The following is a 24,835-nucleotide window of genomic DNA, read 5'->3' on the forward strand; positions in this document are numbered from 1 at the left end:
TCTGAGAAAACTCCACAGTGACCGATACTGAGCTTTGTTAGCTCATGTCCATGATTGCAGAGATATATTTATTTTAATATGTAAGCGTTCAGAGGAATGGTTTGGACTTCCACATCTGAAAATCGGGCTATTCTAAGTTCTAAAATTGCAAATTCTTCTGGTTCTAAAATGAATGATATGAAATTGTTTTACAGAATCATTATTTTCTGTGTCATGGGGTTTTAAAATGTAGTTTTAAAAGTGGTCTTGGTCACTGAGGTCTATAATTCCTCACATCTGAGGGCAGCATTTGTTGTGATAAGTTATGACAGGTTTGTGATGGTTTGACCCCAGCTGGCAACTAAGGACTACACAGGGCTTGTTCATGTCTCTGGGGCAAGGGGCAAGAGGGCTGGAACAAAGATAAAACTTTTGGGTTGCAATAAGAACAGTTTAATAATTGAAATTAAATATAGTAGCAGGAGTAGTAGTAATAATGAAAAGGGAGATAACAAAGAGTGGGGAGTACAAGCCATTCAGATGAGTGATCACAGTGCAGTCCCTCACCACCCACCCACTGATGCCCAGCCTGTGCCCCAGCACCTTCAGCCCCTCCTGGCCAACTGCCCCTGTCACACTCTGGGTATGACATCCCATGGTGTGGAATATCCCTCTGACCAGGGAATCTGCTGTCCTGGCCATGCTCCAGCCCAGCTTCTGGTGCAGCTCCTCAGTGGGACATTCAGAGTCCTTGACTTGGGGTAAGCTGTGCTCAGCAACAGCTGAAGTATCAGTGTGTTTTCAAAATGATTCTGTACTGAATCCAAAACACGGCCCTGACCAGGCTGCTGGGAGGAAAAATAACCGTCCCAGCTGACAGCAGGATCTGGCATCTACCAGAGGTTTTGCTCTCAGTCTGAGCAGCAGTGACACCAGTGATAATTTGTTCCCTCCTCTGCTCCATCAGAATATCTGGGGACTCAGGATCTCTGTGACTTTGAATCAAAAGAAAGAGTAACCACAGCCCAGGGTAGCAGAAAGGCTGTTCCCATGTGCTTATTGAAGCATTTACTTTTTGCTACTCAGAAACCTTCATACAGAAATAAATGTTTGAGTCAAATCTTGCTTTTTGTTTTTCAGGTTGGGTTTTTTTCCTGTAGAAACTGATAACTGCTGTGATCGGAATTTTATTTGCAACTTCATTAGTCACGAGCTTCTGTTGAGGCTTGGTGCCACATGTGTTTGCTTTTTGTTTTTTAAATTACATGTTGAAGAAAATCCTGCTTAAGCATGTTTAATCTGTCTCTTAAATTGGAGTTTCAACTTATTCCTTAGAGTAGCTACAGGTATAGCTTCTGTGGTGTTATTGTTGGGGTTTTGTGCTTTCAGCCTTGATCTCAAAAAAATGAAGCTTATGTGATGAGGATGCTGATGTACAGCCTAATAGCTTTTAAACCAAGTTGGATAAAGAGGGAAGGTTCTCACAGAAGTTAATTTCCCACAGCTTACAATGGGGATTTTTTTGGTATGTAGAAGATAATTTTTTTTCTTGTCTCTTCTTCAAAGCACATCATCAAAATGCAAGAGAAATATTGTCCTGCTACTCAGGTAACTGGTTACTTTTGTGATGGACAAAACATAATTCAGTATTTTCAACCTAAACTCCTATAAGATCATTGGATTGTCATGCTGTTGGGGGTATCTGCAAATGCTAGATCTTCAAATATTCTGAAGAGACAAATGAAATGTTAGGATGAAAATGACTACCTGAAGGGTCAGCTTCATACTTCAGTAAGGGGAGAAAGGACTGCTCCAAGGGAAAAGCTTTATTCCTCCTGGAGTTCCATCAGAAAGACTTGGGACAATCTCTCACTCAGCAGTTTACAACATAGAAATTGTGACATTTTGGGAACATACTATTTGAATTCCTGGTGTGATAAAGTCATGAATTGTTTGACAGGTTAGAGAAGATTGTATGAGAGATAAGGAACTTCATTTGTACTGCTTAGTGTACATGACATGAGGTTTCTGGACCTCTGTTAAAATAGTCATCCATGGCAAAACAATGTTAAAAGTGGCAATTCAGTAGCATTTTGTTAGCTTCTAAAAAAGAAAAAAGAAAAATAATTTTTTTAGCATTTTGATAATCTCAAATATCAGATAATTTGTGCTGTTAAGACTTTTAGTAAGATACAGATACGTCCACCCCCAGTCAAATCTGGCCTTTAGCTTTGTCGGTGTGCAGAAGTCACTGAAGTGCTCCTAATATTTTGTATTAGAGAGGAACGTTTGTAGTGAGTTTACCCCATGTCTTCCTCTCAGTCAGACTGTTAAACAGTAGTTCTCAGCAGCCTCCCTTTAACAGACCTTAGAACTTTGAGTTTAGTAAATATCTAGTGAGTACTTACTAATATTTCACATGTTTTTAAGGGTAAGGTTATGTACTACCAATATATTTCACACTTCCAGTGGCAGGTTTTGAGCACTGATAAGCTTTATTGAGAGTTATTACATAAGCATAGCATACTTTTCCAGAAACTCACAGGCATTTTAAATGCTGCTGCTCAGCATAGAGAGCACTGATGAACTGAAATCAGCTGATGTTGTGTGTGTGTCAGCTCTTTGGGTGAAAAACTTACAGAAGCACCAATCTAACTTCTCCCTTTGCATCAGTATTGAGTATTAAATGTGGAATAAAGTAATGACTTAGGTACTTGAGCCATTTAGGAATGCAAGGACTTTGGGCTATTTGTCTGCTCTTAAAATTCTTGTTCCTCCCAAAGTTGGTAGAACTGAATTGGGCCAGGATTTGCTGTAACTCCAGAGCATGGAGATGGCTTTTTGTGTGCACAGAGGGATGGACCAGTCCTGTCCCCACTGAGATGAAGGACTTGTGCTTTGTGGAGACAGGCATGGGCCCTCAATTTTTAATTTGTTTTTCCTATATTTCTTAAATATCAATGCTGTTCTTCCTATTACTTGTGGCTGGCATAGAAATATGTACAAGACTGCCAGCTGTATGTGTTGTAAGTAGAATTCACATGCTAACAGTTAAACAATTTTTATATCTTCATTTGTTAGAAGTAAGTCAGCAAAGACAGCCTTCTCTAAGCGGGATGGGTGTTACTGACATTCATTTACAGCTGAATGAAGGGGAAGGGGAGGCAGTGAGGACTCTGGCTCTAATTATTCAACATCTGGCTCATCTGTACCATTTCCCAGCGCCGGAAGCTCCCTCTCAGGTAGCAGCCCATACTCATTTAGGAAAGCCTCCACATCCACAGCAAAAAACTCCTCATTGAACTGTTCAGAAACACTAATGAAATTGCTCAGGAGCTCCCCTGCCTTGTAGACCAGTAGGGAGGGGAGCACCTCGCTGGAGAAGCGATCCCCGGCACCCGTGCTGGAGGCCTTGATCTTGCAGAACTTGACGGTGGGGTACTCGGCTGCCAGGCAGGTCAGGCTGCTGTTGAGGGCCTCACAGCCCTTGACGCCGTCCTCGTAAATGTGCACGATGACCGTGGTGGTTTTGTGCTCCTTCTCCACGGCCTCCAGGAACTGTTCCCCGTTCTGCAGCTCGCACAGGAAGCCAAACTTGGGCCCAAAGCTGAGCCGCTGGTGCATGTCCTGCATGCAGCGCTTGCGGTACTGCTGTAGGCAGCTCTCGTCCTCCTGCGTGGCATGAATCAGCTCGTACTCCTGCATGCTCATCTGTGGATAGCCAGAGAGTGAGGTTAGTGACTGGGAACCCCTTGGAGCTGGAATGGGGACAGGCCCACCTCTTGTCTGGAGAGCACCAAAAGCTGAACCAGAAGAACCATCACTCCCTGCAGTGACTCCAGGAGGTCTTGAGAGACCGGTGAAGATCCTGTCTCAACACTTGCCTGGCAACATGATGATACTGAAGGCAGTGACACATTTGGCAAAAACTTATGGATCTCTCAAGGGTTGGTGGAAATTTTGCCAGTAGTGGAGCAGGTTTAATTCCTGTGTTATTGGGGGGTTTGGTTCCCCCCATTTCAGAATTAGTAAGTGGTCATGAGTGATGTTCAGGCTCAGAGCTCTATCCTGACTTATAGGTTTTTAAACCTGCTAAAAATTTTCCATTGCATTAACCAAGGATAGACCATTGTGGCAGGGAAGGGAGGAAGAAAGGTAAAGCAGTGCTGTGATAGATGTGAAATACATTGCTGATTTTATTGGTTACCCTTTGCTTGAGAGAGGACTGGATAAAGAGAATCACAGAGCCACTAATTAAGGTAGGAAAAGCCGTCTAAGATAATCAAGTCCAATCATTAACCCAGCACTGCCAAATATTCCTCTAACCTGTGTCACTGAGCACCAAATTCCTATTTTTTTGGACTCTTTCAGGAATGGTGATGCCATGAATGCATGGGCAGCCAATGTTTGACCAACCTTATGCAGAAGAAATTTTCCTGATATCCAATCTAAGCCTCCCCTGAAATAATTTGTGGCCATTTCCTCTCATCCTGTCTCTTGTTCCCTGGGAGCAGAGCCCAACCCCTGGCTGCCCCCTCCTGTCAGGGCATGGTGCAGAGACAAAAAGTTCCCCCCTAAACCTCCTTTTCTCCAGGCTGAGCCTCCCCAGCTCCCTCAGCCACTCCTGGTGCTCCAGCCCCCTCCCCAGCTCCATTGTTTTGCATCGGTATTCTGTCTGCATTGTGAAAGTTCTGCTAAAGTTACAGAAATTGAGTGGAAAATTCAAGATTTTCTGTGGAGACAAAGTTAATTCCTTTTGCTTCTCTTACCTTACGGCAGAATCTCTCTCTGGTGTCTTTATCATCTCTGCTGAAAGATCTGTGTGGTGAAGACATTTGTCTAAGCATTTCTTTCTTACTCGGGGGTAAGGAATCTCCATCTTCGCTCTCTAATTTGAACTTCCTCCAGTCATTGATCACACCTTTGGGCCCTAAGAGAGATGAAGTTGGTTGAGAAAGTGGCTGCAACAAGAGGTTTCCTGAGAAGTTTATGTTCTTTGCTGCTCTGAGAACCAGAGCTTTTGGATCAATGTGTTCCACAAAGAAAGAAAGAGGGTTTTTCTCGCCTGGATCATTTTGGTGATCTGATGCCCGTCAGGATACTTTGGAAGGATTTTTGTGAACTACATGAGCAGTTAATATGGATGAGGATGTTGAAACATGATAAAACTGCCATGTTGGACAAAGGTGGTGTTTTGTAGATAAATATTTAATTTTTTTATAAACAGGGTATTAAAATATTAATTTAAATATTCACTACAATTTAAATATTAAATGTGCATAAGGACTCGGTGTAAAACTAAGAATGCAGGACATTTGAGAGTATTTTTAAAAACCCCAAACAACACCTGTTCACTGGAGGAGTAACCCATAAAGCAAATGATTATTCTGATTGTAATGCATGATTGTAATGATCTTGGTCTTTGGAGCTGCTTCATTAAACTGCTTAAGTTTTGAAACTGGGGGGAAAAATTTCAAAATTCCAGTGCTGTTTTTCAAAATGAAAACATTGAATTTGCATCTCAAATTATAAAGCAAAACCAAAGAATATTTCAGTGTTTTCAAAGGTGAAGTTTCCTATGGAAAATTTAGAAAAGGCCAGGTAAGCAGCTCTCATTTTCTCAAGGAAGATATGATAAAAGTGAGATGTGGTATGTGTATGTGTGTATGTGTATATATATATGTATGTATGTATGTATGTATGTATTTTTCATAGAATGGTTTGGGTTGGAAGGGACCATAAAGCTCATCTCATTCTACCCCTTGCCATGGGCAGGGACACCTTCCACTAGCTCTGTTGCTCAGACTCCCATCCATCCTGTGTATATATCATAACCTTGGCCAACAGTAGCAAGACTGGTTGGGAAAGCACCCCAGAGCTATTACAAGAACTGCATTCATTATAGCTCCAAGGAAAAGAAGCCTTGGAGCAGAGGGAGGGAATGATTGGCATCCTGTTACCTGGCAGTGGGGTGGAGGAGCTGTAGAGCTGAACACAATATCAGTACTTATAAAAATCCTGGTGATTTAGCACTGGATTAAAAAGAATGATCATTTTGAGGGAGACTTCTTTTAAAGCTTCTAAATGCTGTACTGTGTTTGCCACAAGGGGCATTTTTAGCACAGAGTGTTCCTTCTGTAAGAAGAAAAAAATAATTTTGCCTTTCTAGTGAAACGTTATCACCTAATTCTAATGTAGGAGTGTGGGTTTTGTTGCTCTTTTGTTGTTTTCTCTCTATTCCTGGGCAGCAAAGTGAAACAATGAACCACAGGAGTGAGGCAATAAACCAACAGGAGCCATGTTGGGCCATGGCCCTTGGTGGCTTTGTCAAGTGTCCCCTGCGTTTGCCCTTTGCTTCAGGTTTGAGGAGGAGCAGCACAATGTTTGGTGCTACCTGCCTTCCATGGGGGCTGTCACTTAGCCCAAAATAGCTTCTCATTGCCTTTGGAACCTCTGTTTTTGTGCAAGAGGTTTGGCCACTGGAACAACTGGAATTCTGGTCTTCCCCAGTGAACACTGACAGTTTAACTTGGTTTTGGGAAGAAAACCCAGTTAATTTCCTTGCCTGTGTGTGATGCCTGTCCTTCAAAGTCTTCTTCCAAGCTGGTGTTGGCATTTTCTTCCATTTCAGTGGCTGGAGTAGGAAATGCTGCAAGTCCCAAAGGGAGAACAGTTAATAAGAGGATAATAAAGGGATAAATTTGCAGCAGGCACAGCACAGTGTGTAATTTCCTGTAGCTGGTGAGTATCAGTGAAGATCAAGATACACATGGTAATTATGGAGCATGTCATTGACCTACAGAAAGCAATTGGGATATATGTCAGTGTCCTTAAAAATGTGTCTGGCCAGATTCTCAGGTGAGGGTTCCTTTATTATGCTGTTCCTTCTAAGTCACTGGAGAATATCAGGGACATGGTCATGGGAAATAGTGGGTGTAAAACTTCCTGCCATGGAAATGTGTACGGAGTGTTTGGGTTTTTTTGTTTTTTGGTTGGTTTTTTTTTTTTTTAATATATCTGTCTTGGAACTGGCACCCTATTAATTTTCCAAGTGCTATAAGTATTTCTTTTTAAGGGTTGCCCGAATTGCTCATTTTCCATAGAAAATGGAGCCAAATATTTGGACCGGTTGTGCAAGAGACCTCTGAACATCCTGGAGCTGGTTGGGCCATGTTTGTTGCAAACCAGCAAACTGATAGTGGTTATAAATCAAAATCATTTTCTTGTTCTATCTTTTCCATAAACCAGGCAACCCAAAGAGACAGATGACAGTCTCAGGGCACTGTGATTCACCACACTCATTTTATCTCTTACAGTGGAGTTTTTGATGGAGAAACACATTTACTTTGAGTGTTCCCACTGAGGACATGATCCCAGATCAGTGGTACCAGACCAACCACAGAGCAGCAAGAAGTCTTAAGGGCAGGTGATTTGAGTGTTCCCATCAAGTCTAGACTAGTTTCAGCTGTTCTAGTGCTAAGTTAAGCTTTGTTTAACTTCACAGTAGCAAAGATGTTCTCATGCTATGACTGCCTTATGCAAAGGTTGCTTGGCTGTTAGACTGGAATGACAAATAGCAATGTATGTGCCTTCATTTTTCCATAGCACCATCAAGGGATAATGTGGAGTAACGGCTGAGCATGACACAAGGTATCTCATTCTTGATGTATTGGGACTAAAGCTGATTGACAAATGTGCAAATAATTTGTTCCGTGCATGTACCTATGACAATTAATCAAAACTTGTGGGAAACATTGCAAGTAAGTTTGGAAGAAGAGCAGGCAATGAATTAAGCTTCGTTAGTATAAATTCTCTAGGGTGCTCTATAGATAGTTTGTTGTTGCTTCATAGATCCAGATTACCAGATCACTTGCTATTCCCTTCGCTCTGAAATAGAAATCTGAAGCTAATCCCTTCTCACTAGGCAAAACTAAGAATCTTTGCCATGCCAGGGATGAGCAGATATATATGCTGGGTCAAACCCTTAATTCCTTGCCTTGCCTTACACGGACATTGACAATAAGCTCTTCTGGCTGCTGCCACTGCTGTGGATTTTCTTTGTTCTGGGGGGTACAAGAGGGGTTGATTCTCTGTGTGCTTTGCTGTTTCAGAGCTTTGAGCTGGAAAGCACGGGGTATCAAACTCGAGCACTCAGTTGTAGGCTCAAACCTGAAAAGTTGACTGTGCTTTTAGTGAAACATCTCTCTTCCCAGAGGTGGGAACGGATTGCTTAACAAATGAAAGGTCTCTGTAAAATTTATGTTACTGATCTATTGTGCCCCATAAATCTGTGAAGATTAGATGAATCATAACAGCATAAAGGCTGTGTTTCACCATTCTTCTGCAGTGTGGCACGAGGCAGCAGCCCTGGTCGTGCACAGGCTGGGCGGGTGACCATGGGCTGGGAGTGGGAATTCCTAAATCTTAATCCTGTCCCTATGGCTGAGTTGGGCTGTGAGCTGTGAGCCAGGCATGCAAACTGTTCCCCTTTCAGCTCAGTGGGGCTGTAAATCCTTGTCATTCTTATCTCAGCCCTGGAAGAATGGGGCTGCCAAGCCAGGTGTTTCCCAACCAGGCAGCTGAGGACAAGGCACATGGACAGGGTGGTCCATGGGCGGGCGTTCCAGGCTGAGCTGGCTCTCCTCAAGGAAAGTGCAGCGGAAGCTCTTGCATGTCGTGTGTGGGCAAAGTCAGGCAATCACCTGGGCAGGGAGCTCTCCCACATTCTTGTCAAGGGTTGAGGTGGAGCTCTTGTGTGGCTGGTTGGGATTTTTTTTTTTGGGGTGGTGAGGAGCTGTTCTTTTATGTGCCAGGTAAGCAGCATTTTCCAAAGTTAAAATGAGCTTCCTAATAAATGGGGAAGTGTGGGTGCTGCCAGCTGTGGAGGTTGTTGTTGTGCAAATACCTCTGTGAGGAAACGTCCATGTGTAAGGCTGAGTCAGTACAACAGAGAGTGTCACAGAGTAGGTCAGGATGGTCCATCACGAGTATCTCAGATGAAGAGGTGCCACCTGCTTGCCTCTACAGCTATGCTGGGACCTGGTGTGCCTGGCATGGGGATGGCTGGAACCCTTCTCTGCGTCATATGGCAGCTCTTGCAAGAGCAGTAACCCCATGGAGAGGCTCATGGATGCAAGTGGGTCATAATTTGTTGACTGATAGTGTTGTCTTTTAGAAATTTAAGGTCACCTGACTAAAGTCATCGACCTGAGTCGGTCTAAGAGCATTGTTAGGCCCAAGACTCAGAGGCAGTGATTCACTGCATGGGGTGATTGGATTCAGCAGGATTGTCCTGGAGAATGACTATCCCTGGCCATCCCAACCTCCTTTTACAGATTCCTTACTGCTTTACAGCTGATTATTTTTTTTTTTAAATAATGTAATTCATTATTAAATGAGTTACAGTCTCTCAATCCCAATATATAACTGGCTCAGGGTGGGAGCACAGAGTCCCCTGAGAGGGTGTTTTGTTACACAGTGGGAAGATGTGCAGTGATGGTGACATGATAATTAATGCCATCACTGGAGTTAGTTATGTCTCCTAATTCTAAGGAAGCATCCACAGACCTTCCAGCCCATGAGCTGCCATTGGTACTGATCCCAAGCTTCCCCTTTGTGCCGTTCTGACATTCCAGATGAACAGCAGTCTCTGGGGAGGGGTAAATTGCTAATTTAGAAAATCTTCTGTGTTTTCATTAGCTTTTCTCATTGGTTTTGATGACTGAAAGTGGTTCCTGAAAAGTTCAAATGGGTGTAACAACTTCTCCTTATCAGGTCTGTGGGTCATCAATGCACTAGGCCCTATTTTGTTATGAGTTTGGGGGCTTTATGTATGTATTTTAAGAGACTGATCATTCTATAAGTTCTTTACTTTCCTGTCTTCCTGTCAGATTTTCTGAGTGACAAAATGGAGAAGATTTTTGTGTCCAAAAAATCTTCTTCAGCAAGAAAAACCCAAATGCAAAGTGTAGGCCTGATGCTGCCATTTAATTTCTGTGAGCTCTGGACCTGTTGTAGATCAGAGGCAGAATTCCTGTTACTGCTGCTCATTTCTCTGGTGTCAAACTGGGTGGGTGTGCTGGTTTTGGATTGAAGCCAACCCATGGAAGCAACTTTTCTGAGAGGAGCTACTGAGAGCTCCTCTATGTCTGACAAAAACCAATCAGTGATTGGTTTTGAGAACTGACAGCTGTTATACCACTGAGAGAGTTGAACGCCCCTCTGTGAATGCACATTTTAAAATGAAAAAGCCCTGGGAATCTCTCTTTTGGTTCTGGCTTCTCAGCAGGTGATAGTCTGGCTGGGCCAGGCCCCACGCGGCCCACGGGCCGGGCTGAGCTGGGCCGGGCTGAGCTGGGCCCTGCCTCTGTGCAGTGCGGCCGGGCCGGGCTCCTCCCCAGCATGGCCAGGCGGGCCCTTGGCATGGCTGAAATGCTGCCGCTGCTGAGTTTTGCCAGAAACCACCAGGCAGGGGGAGAGGAGGCCATGGTCCACTGAGGTCCTGGCTGCTTCCCCCCACCCAGCGTGGCCAGACTGGCCCGTGGCTCGGCTGGAATCCTGAATGTCACCAGAAACCACCGGGCCCCAAGAGCAGCTGCGGGCCAGGCCAGGCTTCCTCCTGCCAGCTGCCAGGCAGGGGGAGGGAAGGCCATCAGCCCTTGGCTGGAACTGAATGCAGCAAAAGCCAGAAAACAGCCATGGAGCCAGAGCAGCCATCACTGTTTCCCACTGGGCCCCTGCTATCCTGGCCCAGGCCCAGCGTAGTCACCAAAAAATTCTCCATTGTAAGCAGCTCCGACCACCACTCAGCGGGATCACATCGTCCTCTGCAGGCCTCGGGCAAGATATTAACTCTTTCACTGAACAGATGAAACCTGCAAACATCAATTCTCTCTCTTGAGTGAAAGAAAAGGACAGAGATGAAGACACACAAAGAAACAACATAGACATCGAGGTCAGACAAGAAGGAAGATGAGGAGATGCCTTAAGCTGCAATTCCCTTGTAAGCTATGGTGATGGACTATGGTATATTGAATATCCCTGTAAATTATAGAAGAAGCATGAGAGGGTGGAGCGTTCACATTGCATCCATGCTGAACAAGCAGATGTTTAAGTAGCTGTGATCCCATGAGAAGTTTGAATGGAGAGAGACCCTTTGCCCTCAGGGAAGAAGACCTCTGTTCCCAGTGCTGAAGATGATCTCAGAGATAGATGAAGAGAACCTTTGCTTCTGAAGAGCTCATCCTTAAAAGTGTACCCCATTAGTCAAAGATTGAGCCCTCGAAAATAGCTGTGGGGAAAGCTGTAAGTTGAGGGGAGGGACTTCTACACAATGATCAGATTTCATTCTCCTGGGCAGCTGATTTCCTGTGACTTTGAAGCCACTAGAAAACTGTTTCTTGTGGAGAAGTCTCTACAGCATGACAAGAGAGACTCCTCTCCCTAAGTGAACTGGAGAAAGACTATTGTAGAGATGGTAAGCTGACTGATTTGTTTTCTGTGCGTTGTCAGTGTGAAAGAAGAGTGGGTGTAGGGGAGAAGTGTTCTGAAGGCTTTATTCTGATTCTTATTACTTTTTCTTTTTATTTCTGTTAATAGTTTTCCTTTATGCCCTTTAGAGTTTGAGCCTGCTTTGCCTTCCTCCTAATCCTATCTCACAGCAGGAAATGAGTAAATAATCCTAGTGGGTGCACTGGTGACTTAGCCAGCGCTAGACCCACCACATAAATTGGTGCAGTGGCTGAGAAATCTCAAATTGATGAACCAAAACCACAAAATTGGTGTTTCTGCCTGGTTTCAAACTGAAACCACTACAGTGGGCCAGCCTTACTACAGGGTAGAAATAACCATTTAATGAAGTGGTTCCTTTTTGTCCAATATGGAATAAGGTTTTCTGCTTAGTAGTAAAGCACAGAATCATGGAATGGCTTGCGATGGAAGGGGCTTCAAAGCCCATCCAGCCACTCCCTGCCATGGTAGGGATACCTTCCACTATCCCAGGTTACTCCAACCCCTGTTCCAACCTGGCCTTGAACACTTCTAGGAATGGGGCATAATTTTATGTCTTTGGCCTTCATAGAGATGTCCCTGTTTACCAAAAATTACAATTTTACTTTCTTCTCTTGCTCATATCTTCTGAGGTAGCTCAGGAGTAAAGCACTATAGCTGTGTACTTGTAATGCAGTCTTATTTAATCCTTGTAAAGGATTCCAGCTGTAAATACAAAAATAGCGTCTCGTAGTTGTGAGTTATAGTTACAGAAGAGAAGGAAATTAAAAGAAAAGTATCCATAAACAAACTGTAAAAGGCAAGATGCATTCTGCAAAGGACAAAACCAATAAATAAAACTTGCTTTCCAATATAAGAGTTTTTGCTGCTAGTCCAGTATGTGAACATGAGTAATATTTTTATGTAAATATAAACATGTTCTAGGAACAAATGTGCTGCTTTCCATCTGTGCAAATCCTGCTGAAAATGCTGTTTGTGTCAGGGTTTAGGTAAGCAGGTCAGCAGCAGGCTGTGAGTCCCCAGTGGTCAGTGGGACGTTGCTGGTGAGCTGGGAAGTGTGATGTTTTGGGGACCCTTGAGGGGGACAGTGAAAACTGAAAGACTGAAGGGTGTTTGGCAGTGAGATGTGGTTGCACATTTCTGTGTTGAGCTCCATGTGGGTGGGTACTCAGCTGGGATGTGCTCCAAGTGTTCCCTTGGCTCTTGGGAAGATGTTTGAACTTGAGCAGCACTTCCCTCTCCCAAGGACAAATTTGAATCTTGCTTCTTGCCCTTTTCCCCTGATTCCCAGTTGCAGAATTCCCTCCCTGATTGCTCCTGTATTCTCTCTCTAATGGCAAGTAACAGTCACAGAAGTACCTGACACATGGGCAGCTTCTGAAGCAAGCAAGACAAGAGAAGGAGCAGGCATGGATTTAAAATGTTCAGGTTCCTGAAATTTGGGGGGATTGAGTAAAGTAACATGGAAGTGGAGAAGGCATCATTTCCCCTGCCTGGGCAGTGGAATGGAGGAAGTCCTCCACTCTTCATGTACCCTTGGGAGGGCTAGCATCCTTCTGTGCCTGCAGCAGGGACAGGTTTCCAAGAATCCTTGGTCATGGATGCCCTGAGGTTTGCAGGAGGTATTAGCAGCATTAAGTAATCAAGATCAATGCCGAGGTTGGAGTTCCAGCCCTTTGCTCAAAGCCCTACAGCACCTTCCATGATCCACTCCTGGGCCCTGCGCCAGGGAGCAGCCAATGCGGAGCACCTGCAGCTCCCCTTGCATCACAGGCAATCAGGTCCCTTACAGGAAAGTGGCTAAAGACAGGCTTAAGAGCCAACCTCCTTTGACTGCTTGTGTCATCCCTAGGTGCAAAGACAGGCTGATTATGTGGCAAAATGGAAACATTGTGGGCTCACCTCAAGGAAAACATGTAGTGTATCATGGAGTGATCAGGTCACCGTGGCTGGGAAAAAACCATGATTTCAAAACACTATGCCAGGACTTGATTTGCTAGCAAAGAGGTCATATGATGGGAATAAAACATAAAGCAGACTGGGCTGATGCAGGGAGTACGTCACTGGGACTGATGAGAGGGTTATGGGATTGGATTATTCCCTCTATCCGCTTTAGCAGAGTTATTCTGTTCTTGATTTGTGAGGTCGACGCATTTTAAATAGATGAGTCCAATGTTTCATTTATCCTTAAGGCTTTGCCAATTAGGAAATGCCTTATGTGACTACTGCTGTCTTCAATGTTTTGTTGAGCTGCAAGATCATAGGATTAAATAAATATCCCTTTCTCTTCCCCTTCATTTTAGTCTTTCAAAATTATGCACCAGCAACGATTCATCTTTTCTAGATTGCACATTTATTTCTGGATAGCACTTTGAAACAGGAAATCGGCTCAATGCCATCACAGCAATCAGTGACAGGACAAGAGGGAATGGCTTCAAACTGCCAGAGTAGCTTTAGATCAGATATTGGGGAGAAATTCTTCCCTGGGAGGATGGGGAGGCCCTGGCACATTGTGCCCAGAGAAGCTGTGGCTGCTCCTGGATCCCTGGAAGTGTCCAAGGCCAGGTTGGATGGGACTTGGAGCAACCTGGGCTAGTGGAAAGTGTCCCTGGCCATGGCAGGGAGTGGCACCAGACGGGCTTTAAGATCTCTTCCATCCCAAGCCACTTCATGATTCTGTGATTCTATGATTCACTTATACCAGAGTACCACAGTTTTATCTGGAAAGGTAGTATGCAGATATTTTAAAAGAGGACTTGATTTATTTTTTGAGGAAAAATTACAGTTGTCATTATTATGGCAATAGTATTAGGATTGCCAGTACTTGCCTTGTCAAATTTCATTTAGCATTAACCTAAAAGTTTTATTTGGAAAAGCTTAATTTTGTATATGAAGCAGTGAATATCTTTTGAAACTTGGAATTTGAATTTTGGGGCATGTTACTTATTTGTTGGAGCAGCTCCATCACTGTTACTATTGTGATGAATTAATCCTTTTAAAAAAGTTATTCCACCAGGAAACCTATTATTGATTTATCTTCTTTTTAAACAAACTTGGCTGTATCAAGCAGGGTGGAAGAGGAGGGTGGCTGGATACTGAGAAAATATCTATTTGAAGTGAGAGGGAACAGCCAACATTTCCAAATGCTAATTATTTAAGGGCACAAACCTCAATCCATGTTTAACCTTAATGCCTAGTCTGATTTGTCAGATGGATTGGACAGTTCACCACATTGCTCTGGGAGTCTGGGCTGAGTTTTCAGTTGATATTTAAGTGTGAGTTTCTGAACTCCATGTTCACATTTGCTAAAGTTGACACATCCTTCAGAGCCTTGGTTGGAGTTTGTTGCTGTATTTAGCAAAGTCATGATGGATAGCAAAAGCCCAGGGGAGAGATTGTGCATATTATTTTCCCAAGCTGAACAGATGTTTGCAATGTGTATAATCCCTGTAATTTGTCAAAAATATCTTTTGTCGGAGCTGTAACTCTGGCAGTGACTGGAGACAGGAGCTTGGAGAGGTTGATGGTTGGTACTTGGACACGGAAAGGAACTTGAGTTTGTTGTGAGATTATTTAAAGGTCTAGAAGTAGTTATCCTGTGAGGAATTTGAGCAACTCTTACTTCTCCTTTCCATCAAAAACTAAAAGAAGCCTGTGGGACAGGGTTGAGAGGAGTCAATGCTTGTGAAGCTGGAAGAGCATCCCTGTCTCTTTTGGGAAGGGTTTGACCAAGAATACCTCCTAAAGCTCTGGATATGCAAAAAATTGCCCACAATAAGCAGTTAAAAATAGTTTTAGAATTATAAATTTATTTCTGGTGGGGTTTTTTTTCTGGCTTTTTTTTTCTCTTTAGCTGGTTGATGTTATTTTCAGAGGTCTATTTGTAACTATAAATCAGTAGGAATATTTGGTTTTACTTTTTAATAGCCACACTTTGTTACCATCATTTGGAAAAAGCAGGCTTGACTTAGCCAACAGGCTTCCTCTAAAGTAGGGTCTAAACAGTCCTTATCTCAGACTCAAGAGCTAAGCAATTTTTAAAAATTGTAATTATTTACAACAGCTTTCATATTGATGTATTTTGTATTCCTGGCTTTGAGCATTAACATCTATCCTCTGAGATGTGTGAGGATTTTGTTTGCTGCTTTCCCATCATTAAAAATTTAGATTATCTTGTAATTCTGACCCTCTCTCACTGATTTAGTGCCTTTCTCTGCAGCTGGGCCTCCTCTTTCCAGAGAAAGCCCCTGAGTGAAGGGAGAAGAGTGAACCATCTACTGCTTAGGGCACTGGGCAAATACCCTTGACCAGGATATTTACTGACTTTGTGGCAGTTAAATTAGATTTACACATCTTGTGGTGCTGATTTGGGTGTCAGGTAAGTCACAGCAGAGCAAGACCTTTCTATGGAAGGGAAAAAGACAGGTGACCTTGGGTGGTCAGGCAGTGGTGGAGTTCCCATCCCTGCAGGGATTCAACAGTGGCTGCCCTTGGATGTGGCACTTGGGGACATGATTTGGCCTGGCAGTGCTGGGTAAATGGTTGGATTCAATCATCTTGGAGATCTTTCCCAACCTAAATTCTGTGATTCAGCTTGTGCTCTGAAGAATTTCTTGTGTTTTCCAGCCTGCTGCCTTGGAACTCTTCCTGTAGGACTGGCAGAGCCAAGCAGTAGTTCTGCCTTGTGACTGCCTGGTGTTTCCTCTTCCTCCATTCCCTTTTGTATTCTGCTAAAGTGTCCTGAGTGCATCTCCAAAGAGCTTCGAAGATCTGACAGATTAATTACCTCAATTCTCTTAAATGTTTTAATGTTTTTTCTGTATTTCTCAAAGGCAGTGGAGATGCTGTCAAGATGCTGCCAGTCTGAAGTTGGGTTCAATATATCCAAAAGAGAAGAAAAAATTTCCTCAATTGAACTGCAAAGCTATGGCCAGCTGGATGTGGTTTTGGTTTTGGTTTGTTTTTTTTCTAAACTTGACTATTTACCAAAAAATGGAGTTACTCTGTAATTGATTAAATGATGGATGCCCAGGTCCTGCTCCAACCAGCTGCTCATTTGCTTGCAATACCAGAAATAACATTGTCTTCACTGAATGATCCTGACATCCCTGTGGCAACTATGATTTCATGAAGTCAATGATAATAGGAATGTATTCCTCTTATTACCTTTATTAATCAGAAGATGAAAGCCAAAACAGACAGCATTGTGTGATCACTGAAAGCCCTGGAGTGTTTACATCAGGTCTGTAACTTCCCAGAATATCCCAGAATCACATCCTGGTTGTGGTTAGAAGGGACCTCAAGATCACCCAGTCCAGCCCCCCCTACAGCAAATGGATCTTATCCAGGTGGATTTGAATATCTCCAGAGGAGGAGACCGCACAGCCTCTCTGGGAACCTGTTTCTGTGCTCAGTCAGCCTCACAGAAAAGTTTATCCCTTTCCTGCAGAGAGCTTTCATACTATTGATGTTATTCCAGAGGCTTCACATTTTCCTTTGGATCATGTGATTGACTTGTGATTATAAATGGTGAGCTTTCATCAGCTAATTTGTAAATATCTTTACATGTGGCTTGTAAAACTGCACAAAATTAGAATTACTATGCTTCCTTTTCAGACTCAAGTGAGGCAAACTGGGGTTGCAGTTATGCAGCGCTCCCTTTGGGAGAATCAGACTCAGATACAAACCCAGAGAGTATCATACATCAGAGAAAAACCATGCTATTTCAGATTGCCATCATGTCAGAGATTTGGATTTATTTGCTAAATGACTGTTGCAGCATTAGCTGTCCCTATGGAACAGCTCAAATATGAATCGGTTTGTAAGAGCCTCATTTATTGATGCGTTCCAACAAGGTCTCTTAAAAAAAAATCAAATCACAATTCATTTAACTTTTTAACAGCAGTAGATTAGGCTATATGGCAGCAAATCTATATTAATCCCTTTACTTTAAACATTGTAGGAGAGTCTTGGGTGATGCACCAGTAGTCGTACTGAACAGAAGGGTATAATCAAATTTTGAAGTCCTAAATTGATTGTTACTCTGCTTTAAAAAAACAGCCACTTTCTAAAATTAATTAAGTCATGGAATCATAGAATGCCTTGGGTTGGAAGGGGTGTTGAAGGTCATCCTGTTCTGGCCCCCAGGCATCTTCCACTTGTCCCCTAAGGCAGATATGGATAAACACTTTCTGGTATGAGGTTTGCCATGGGCTAAGGGTTACTGACATTGCTGAGACAGCTTGGTTCCGTGGCCTGAAACCCTTTTTGGATGAGCTGCAGAGCTTGACACAGCTTGAGAGGATGCAGGTATGGATAATGGGGACCAAAATTCACTCTCCTTGGCAGAGATGGTCCCTGGAAGTGAAGGGCTGGAGGTGGCTGAGCTGTGGGTGCTGAGGAACCCCCTAGGGTCTGAAGGCACTGTGCAGAGCCTGACTTCTCCTAACTCTTTCTGAGCACTTACTTCATCCTCTTTGGCTTAAGGCATAGCCTAGCTATTTTAGGTAAGCCATATTACCAAATGTGCCTCTTGCCTGTGACCAAATGTGGAGTGTCACAAAATAAACCTGGGCACATCCAGCATGGAATGGGGTGAAGGTGAGCAGTTGGCAGGTGTTGCTGCCCGGCATCTCAGAACAGAATTGACCCCATGACTGGTTGTGTGTGACACTGAGTGTTCACAGGACCCTCCCTCTGAACTGGAGGCCAACAGTGACCATGGACCTGGATTTGCCAGGGAAGCTGGTTCATCATTGTGTGCTTGCAGAGAGGTGAGGTCCAAGGGTTTATCTCATCACTTCCTTGAAAACACCTTGCTTTAAGGCTTTCCTTATGGGATTGCTGTGCTGTTACTGCTCGAAGCCTGGACAGCATCCCTGCTCCTGGGAGGAATGGGATTGAATGGTTATCCTTGGGTTCTGCTGGAAATAGCTGTTTTCATGGGATTCCAGCAATTCAGAAGGACAGGAATCAGCACCCCAGTTGTTTTATTTGGTGTTTTGTGCCAGAATGCCAAGCCTTTATGATAACATGTTTTCATCTCAAATTACAGCAAAGTCTTTAATTCCATGCAAAGCAACTCTGTAAAGTACTGCACAAATGGAATAATTCAAGAATATTTTAATCATGTCACATTATGAATGATTTACACTGCTAAAATGGCAATGATATGCAAATAGAAACAAATGTCATTTCCAGATGCCACTTGAATGCATTCCTTTAATGTTTTCAAAACAAAGAGATTGCTTTTGAGGAAGATGAGCTCTGTCTGCAGGACTCACTGCTCCTGCCATCCCTTCCCCTGATAGAATGCAGCAAGAAAAATGGTATGGTATATGCTCACTGCAATTTCCTGCATTTTTCTTATTTGTCTGATCTCTGTCTGATAGATTGGAAAGGGTTCTGGGTCATCAAAAAAGAGTTCCTTGTTTTGGCAGGCAAATATATAGAGCGATTTTTCAGACTCATCATTATTTCTCTGCATGTTGTTGCCTTCATTTTCTTTGTCTGTCCATAACAAAAATGCCAATGAAAAATTGAAATGTTTCATTTTAGCCTAAGAAAATACATTATTACATGAGGTGACATGAATTCACCAAGCCTTTTACTTGAAGTTGAAAGGGGTGGGTTTTTTTGTTTTGGTTTGTATTTTGTTCTTTCACTCAGAAAGTGCAAATCCCATAATTTTGGCCAACTCTGCTCACACCTGGTTTTGGGGTAGACCCTATTTCTCACTTTCACTTTGTTTTCCTCTACTCATATCCCTTTGATATCCTCATTCCAGTAAGCAGCAAAATAGGAGTTTCTCTGGACTGGGATGCTGACTGTGGAGATGTCCTTCAGCTTTGCCTGGAATTCTGCAGGCACTGAGCATTCGAGGAAGGAGCTGTGGGATGCATTCTGCTCAACACAATAATATGTTGGTTTATAACATGTTCCAGCTTACATTTAAATCCCTGAGAGATTTCTCTGTATTTGGACTGAGTTTGAAGACTGTGCTCATTCAAGCAGCTCAGAATTAAGGGTATAATTCAGTCTCACTGGTTGGCCATGTGCCCTAGAGTGAGCCTCTTATGCAGTTTAAGATGGGATAGTGCTGAAAGCCAGTTATCAGAGTCTCAGGTGAGTACCCCATGTCCCTTGGCCACCTTACACACACCAAAACTCAGAGGCAAGCTGATTTTCTTTCCTCTCCTTGCTCACCAGTGCCTAAGTGGGCAGTACAGTCTCTGGAGGGTTTTCTGTGGGGTTATTAATCTGGTGTCATATCACTGGTTATGTGAAAGAACACAATGGGTCTAGAAAATGGGGTGGGAAGCTAAGGATGATGTGGATTTTTCCTAAGTTCTTGCAGTTCTACTTATAAGATTCTTCTGAAATTACGGAGTTGGTGCTGAGTGAGAGTCACAGCCCCACTGAGCTGCCTAATGCTGGAATCCAGTGCAATATTTATGGAGAATTATTTCTCCACTGATTGCCTTGGTCAGGCTCTGGTTTTGCTTTGGAGGGCTGGAAGGGGGCAGGAAATGTCCTTTGGTGCTGTGATTCACCCAGGAAAAACCTTTGCAGTTGAGCTGAGGGTATGACCAGATGACACCATGAGTATTTTGAAGGTGTGAAATACCTGTAGGGTTTTTGAACTTTGTAAATGAGGAATATGAAAACCCTGTGATGGCTTTGAGACCCACTGCTGTTAGAGAGGAATTCCCTTTATCACTGGAAAACCACAGTTGGACATCCTGTATAGTGTGTGGTGTACAGTAATCATCTTTAACTATGTTACTTGCTCTCAAGCTGTTTTATTTTGGTGATTATTTGTCATGCCCTAATGCATTTCCACATCTTTTAGCTACGCTTTAATTATAATTACTAGGATTAGACTTTAATATTTATAACAAAGATCAGCTTAAAATCCCACTCTGAAACAGGATGAAGCACTTCCATATAATTCTAGCAATCTGGTACAGATCAGCTGCAGAAGAATGGATTAGGTTGAAATAATTCCCTCTGATCAAAAAGATGTCAATTATTTGCAGGAAACCTGCATTGATTGTGCAGGTGATACTGTTTGTGTAAAGGGCTGGAAGCAAGAATCCAAGGTGTAATTTTGCCCCAAGGTTTCTTGACCACTCAGACCTGTCCTATTAAAAATATGCTCATCTCCTGGGGATCTCAGCTGTCCAAACCAATCTCTCAGGGACAAAAAATGGGGTTTTTCTCCATCTTTTTTATGCAATGCATAATTTATAAACCTTAGTTACATACCTGTCATCTGCCTAAAACTAGTTCTGTCACAACAGCTACAGAGGGAATTGTCTTGTCCTTGGTACATTTGGGTTATTAGCCTTTCACACCAATATTTGTGCTCACCAAAACATTCTTTTGCAAGAAAACAGTTCTTGCAAAACCAAGCTGAGATTAGATACCTGACTAAGAAGGATTAATTCTAAAGTTAGCATTCAGAGTTCCTTGGAAGCTCCAAAATGGGCCCAGACATGAACATTTTCTGGAGATTTTCCCAGATATTTGAGTCTTTCACTTACCCTTCCCCAGAGCACACAACTCCATCCCAGCAGAGGCAGAAAGAATGGTGTCTTTATATTGTCTTTCAGATCCTTATATCCAGATTAGTATTCAAAGGTAGGTTACAAAAGAGTAGAAATCCCATTTTTAAATCAAATCAATGCCAAAATCAAATAAAAAGAGACAGGATTCCACACAAGGAATGTAAAAGCCCTTTTAAATTAGTTACAGGTGTCACTTCCAATAGTCTGGACACACACTGTCAGCAGATCCAGGATCTGATTTCTAATATATTTCCATTTTCTCCAGATGACCCCAGCTGAAGTGAAGCACCAGTCACTGCCCATGCATTCATTTAAAGCACAAATAATGACAGCTCTGGCAGCTTGTTGTTCTCAGGTTAGTGAAAGCAGCCTGCCAAATTCACAGCTGGGAGCCTGGCAGTAGTTGTTATGTCATCAGCCCCACTTCAGCCATGCTGCCAAATGTGAGGCTCTTCTGAGACACCCCATCACTTACATTTCTTTATTAGAACTTTTCCTGTACCACTAATACATCTTCAAAACACTGTATTTCCCGTTCCCCCCTACTGAAATCAAGCTGGAAAGGCAAGATTTGGACATAAAAATCACGGTACCTGAGAGGCTCAGTCCCTCAGCTCTGCTGCTCCCAGGCGCTGACCAATGTCCTTGAAGTTTCCAGGAGAGGAGCTGGATTACAGCTGACCACAGTGAGACCTGGCCCCAGATTTACATCCCTCTGAAATGATGACCCTTGCAGAAATAGCTGTGGACAGGTAATAGGATTATCAGGAGGGAATTAGAAAATTCTGTTCATTAGTTTGAGCCAATGAAGCTGCAGACTGGAGAGAGGTTTAAAGGATTTGGTGCATAAATATAATTGGGCAGGGAGAAAAACAACTGTGCCCCAAGAGCTATCACAGATGGCACCTTGCTATTGCAGAGCAGGTGAATTTAAAATGCTGGAGATCTACTGATGGATTATAGGAATGGTGTAAGAACTCATTACTGGGTGCAGGAAAGCTGCCCATACAACCTAAATGGCCTTTTCAGTATTTCTGAGCTGTGATGGGACTCCAGTTTATAAAAAGGATAGAAGTATTTACAGAAATTATGCTAATATTTAAATAAATCACCCAGTCATACCCAGTCACTCATTAAGCACTGACAGAGCGCTAGTGAAAAATGGGGGAGGGAGAATTTTTTCCTATGGAAGTATATAAATGTCTTATGTGGCATTAAGGAACATTAAATTCTAAGCAGTTTTAAATGGAAGGCTTGCATTTAAATGCCCACATCTGTGGCTATGACATGTAGTTGGATGCTCTGCAATCAAGAATATCACAGAATCTCAGAGTGGTTTGGGTTGGAAGGGACCTTACAACCCATGCAGTGCCACTCCTTGCCATGGGCAGGGACACCTTCCACTAGCCTAGGCTGCTCCAAACCCCATCCTTGGAAATATCCGGGGATCCAGGGGCAGCCTGTCTGAGTACCCTGTGCCAGGGCCTATCCACCCTCACAGGGAACCATTTCTTCCTAACATTTAATCTAAATCTCTCATCTCTTAGTTTAAAGACATTCCCCCTATCCTATCCAAATCCATTCCCCCTGTCCTATCCACCCTGACTAGCCAAAATCAACAAACTTGAACCAATTAAAAAAACTTATATAGAGAACATCCTTCATAGGTGCAATCTTGAGGGTTATTGCCCCATGTGAATATTGAGCAAGAGTTGCAGGGTACCCAGAGCTTTTGGAATTGTGTCTCTGGAGGGGTTGCTGGAGTGGCTGGCTGGTGGCTTAGGTTACCCAGGCTTTTGTTCCTGATGTGGCTTAGGTTATCCAGGCTTTTGTTCCTGATGACACTGAAAGCTCTCCAGAGGTCGGAGTACTTGTTAAGAGCAGCTGTGTCCAGTCAGGGGGTCCCCAGTGCAGGACTGTGTGGGCTGGACTCACTGGAGCAAGTCTAAGGAAGAGCCACAGGGATGATAGAGGGATTGGAGCATCTGTTGTATGAGGAGAGACTGAAACATCTGAGTGTGCTCAGCTTGGAGAGCAGAGGACAGAGGGGGATCTCATCCATGTCTGTGGATATCCAGAGGCTGGGTATGAGGAAAAGAGAGAGACCCTGGGCAATGGTGCCCAGGGATGAGACAAGAGACAGTGGGTACAGACTGAAATTCCTGTGAACTGAGGAAAGTGCTCCTTTACCATGAAGGTGGCAAAGGAGGAATTGGGGAGCCTCTATCCTTGGAGTTTCTCAAACCCAGCTGGTGAGTTCTGGGCAGTCTGGTCTAGCTGATCCTGCTTGGACAGGAGCTTGGACTGGAGCCCCAGTTTTAAAAAACCCCATGATTCTGAGAGAGCTAAAATGGCAACAGTTTCTTTTAAAATCAGACATTCCAGTTCAGCGACATTTTTTATCCCCAAATTCCAGCATCTATGTAGAATTTTATATACAGTTGTTCTTTGCTTGTTGGCCTGGTTTTGTTTCCTGTTTGGCCCAGTGGAAGGTGCCCCTGTCCAAGGCAGGAAGTTGGAATGAGATGGGCTTAAATGTCCCTTCCAAGCCAATCCACTCTGGGATTTAAGGACTCTGAGTCTCTCTTTGCTAAACCTGCCCTGAGTTATTTCCTACCTGACGTACATGAGCTGCCAGAGATTTCATTCGAGGTTCTTCATTACTTTCACTTCCTTAGGGACTATCTAAATGTCTTTTATGAGATAGTTGTTAATTTTTAATGGAAGATCCCATTAAATTGAGAATCTCACTTAGCTCACTTCCAAAGGGCAAACCAAGAAATTTAATTCCCCGTGAAAACATATAAAATCATAGCATTGTGCAGGCAGAATTCAATTCAGCAGTGAAGTAGTTGATAGAACTTTTCCAGGGCCCCACAGGAGGACAGACAGGCAAAAGGGGCCAGACAGGGAATTCCTAAATATAAGCTTTTCAACTTCCAGTTCTTTGAAGATTTAAGTTAGCATTCTATTGGATATAGCTTTGTATTTGAGCAGGATATTGAATACCATGGTTTCTAAATGTTAAACCTTCTACTTTGTTCCGTTTTGTCCATTTTTTGCAACTTCAGACTGTGAGATGCTCTCTTATTTTGGTGCAAGGCCTAGACATGGTTTAACTCCACCACCCTCTGGGTTCTTCCTGCTGCAAGTCACAGGAACATAAAAAAAACATTAAAAATTTCCACTGTGCCCATGGAGGAAACCTTTTAAATTAGCATGTCCAAAAAAGCTTTGTCAGGCCTAAAAAGGACATTTTGAAATAATTTAAATAATTTAGTCTTCTTTAGCTCATAATCTTTATTAAATTTTTAGGGTTTTCCTATTTATTTTTCTCTCTCGCTTTTAAATTATTATTATTATTGTTGTTATTATTATTATATTAATATATATTATTATTTCCTCCTTGCTTCTGGTGAGGTATCATTTCTACAACTTTAGGTTAAAATATGCCCTAAATGTTTTTATTTTAGTTTACATTTTCACTGCTAGGGACTGCACTGTACATGCCGTAATTTCAGACAAAATATCTGTCCAAAAAATTGATTGCTGGTGTAATTTTGTGATAGTTTTATATCTAATGATGAAGAATTTGCACTTGCGAGAATATCTACAAAATTACAGTTGTTCATCACTGGCTCAAAAAGCCCCTTTGTTGCAAAAAGATGGATTAAATCTTGACGTGGAAACTGATCCTAAACCAATTAGGAAAACTCTGTTTGTTTGCATCCTTGTCATTAAGTTAAGGAAGATTAAATGGCAGAGCAGGAAGAGGAGCA

At 42.9% G+C, this 24,835-nt stretch overlaps 1 protein-coding gene across 1 annotated transcript; it reads right to left on the reverse strand.

The window, feature by feature from the left end:
* Positions 1-2,455: 2,455 nt before the first annotated feature.
* PDC (phosducin) lies at positions 2,456-21,861 on the reverse strand. The gene is made up of 4 exons (XM_033067639.2): positions 21,650-21,861; positions 6,545-6,628; positions 4,749-4,909; positions 2,456-3,690 (listed from the first exon to the last, which is right to left on the reverse strand). Exons 2-4 carry the CDS (start codon positions 6,603-6,605, stop codon positions 3,166-3,168), a joined length of 747 nt encoding a protein of 248 aa, XP_032923530.1. The 5' UTR covers positions 6,606-6,628; positions 21,650-21,861; the 3' UTR covers positions 2,456-3,165.
* Positions 21,862-24,835: the final 2,974 nt, after the last annotated feature.

The sequence above is a fragment of the Catharus ustulatus genome, chromosome 9 (assembly GCF_009819885.2).
Source record: "Catharus ustulatus isolate bCatUst1 chromosome 9, bCatUst1.pri.v2, whole genome shotgun sequence".
NCBI classification, from domain to species: domain Eukaryota; kingdom Metazoa; phylum Chordata; class Aves; order Passeriformes; family Turdidae; genus Catharus; species Catharus ustulatus.

Bases quoted from the DNA above. Each gene is read 5' to 3' on its own strand.
- PDC (XM_033067639.2), bottom strand. From the start codon at position 6,605: ATGGAAGAAAATGCCAACACCAGCTTGGAAGAAGACTTTGAAGGACAG. The intron at 4,910-6,544 runs GCAAGGAAATTA...CATCTCTCTTAG, and splicing joins AGGACAGGCATCACACACAG to GGCCCAAAGGTGTGATCAAT. The intron at 3,691-4,748 runs GTAAGAGAAGCA...GGCTATCCACAG, and splicing joins GAGAGAGATTCTGCCGTAAG to ATGAGCATGCAGGAGTACGA.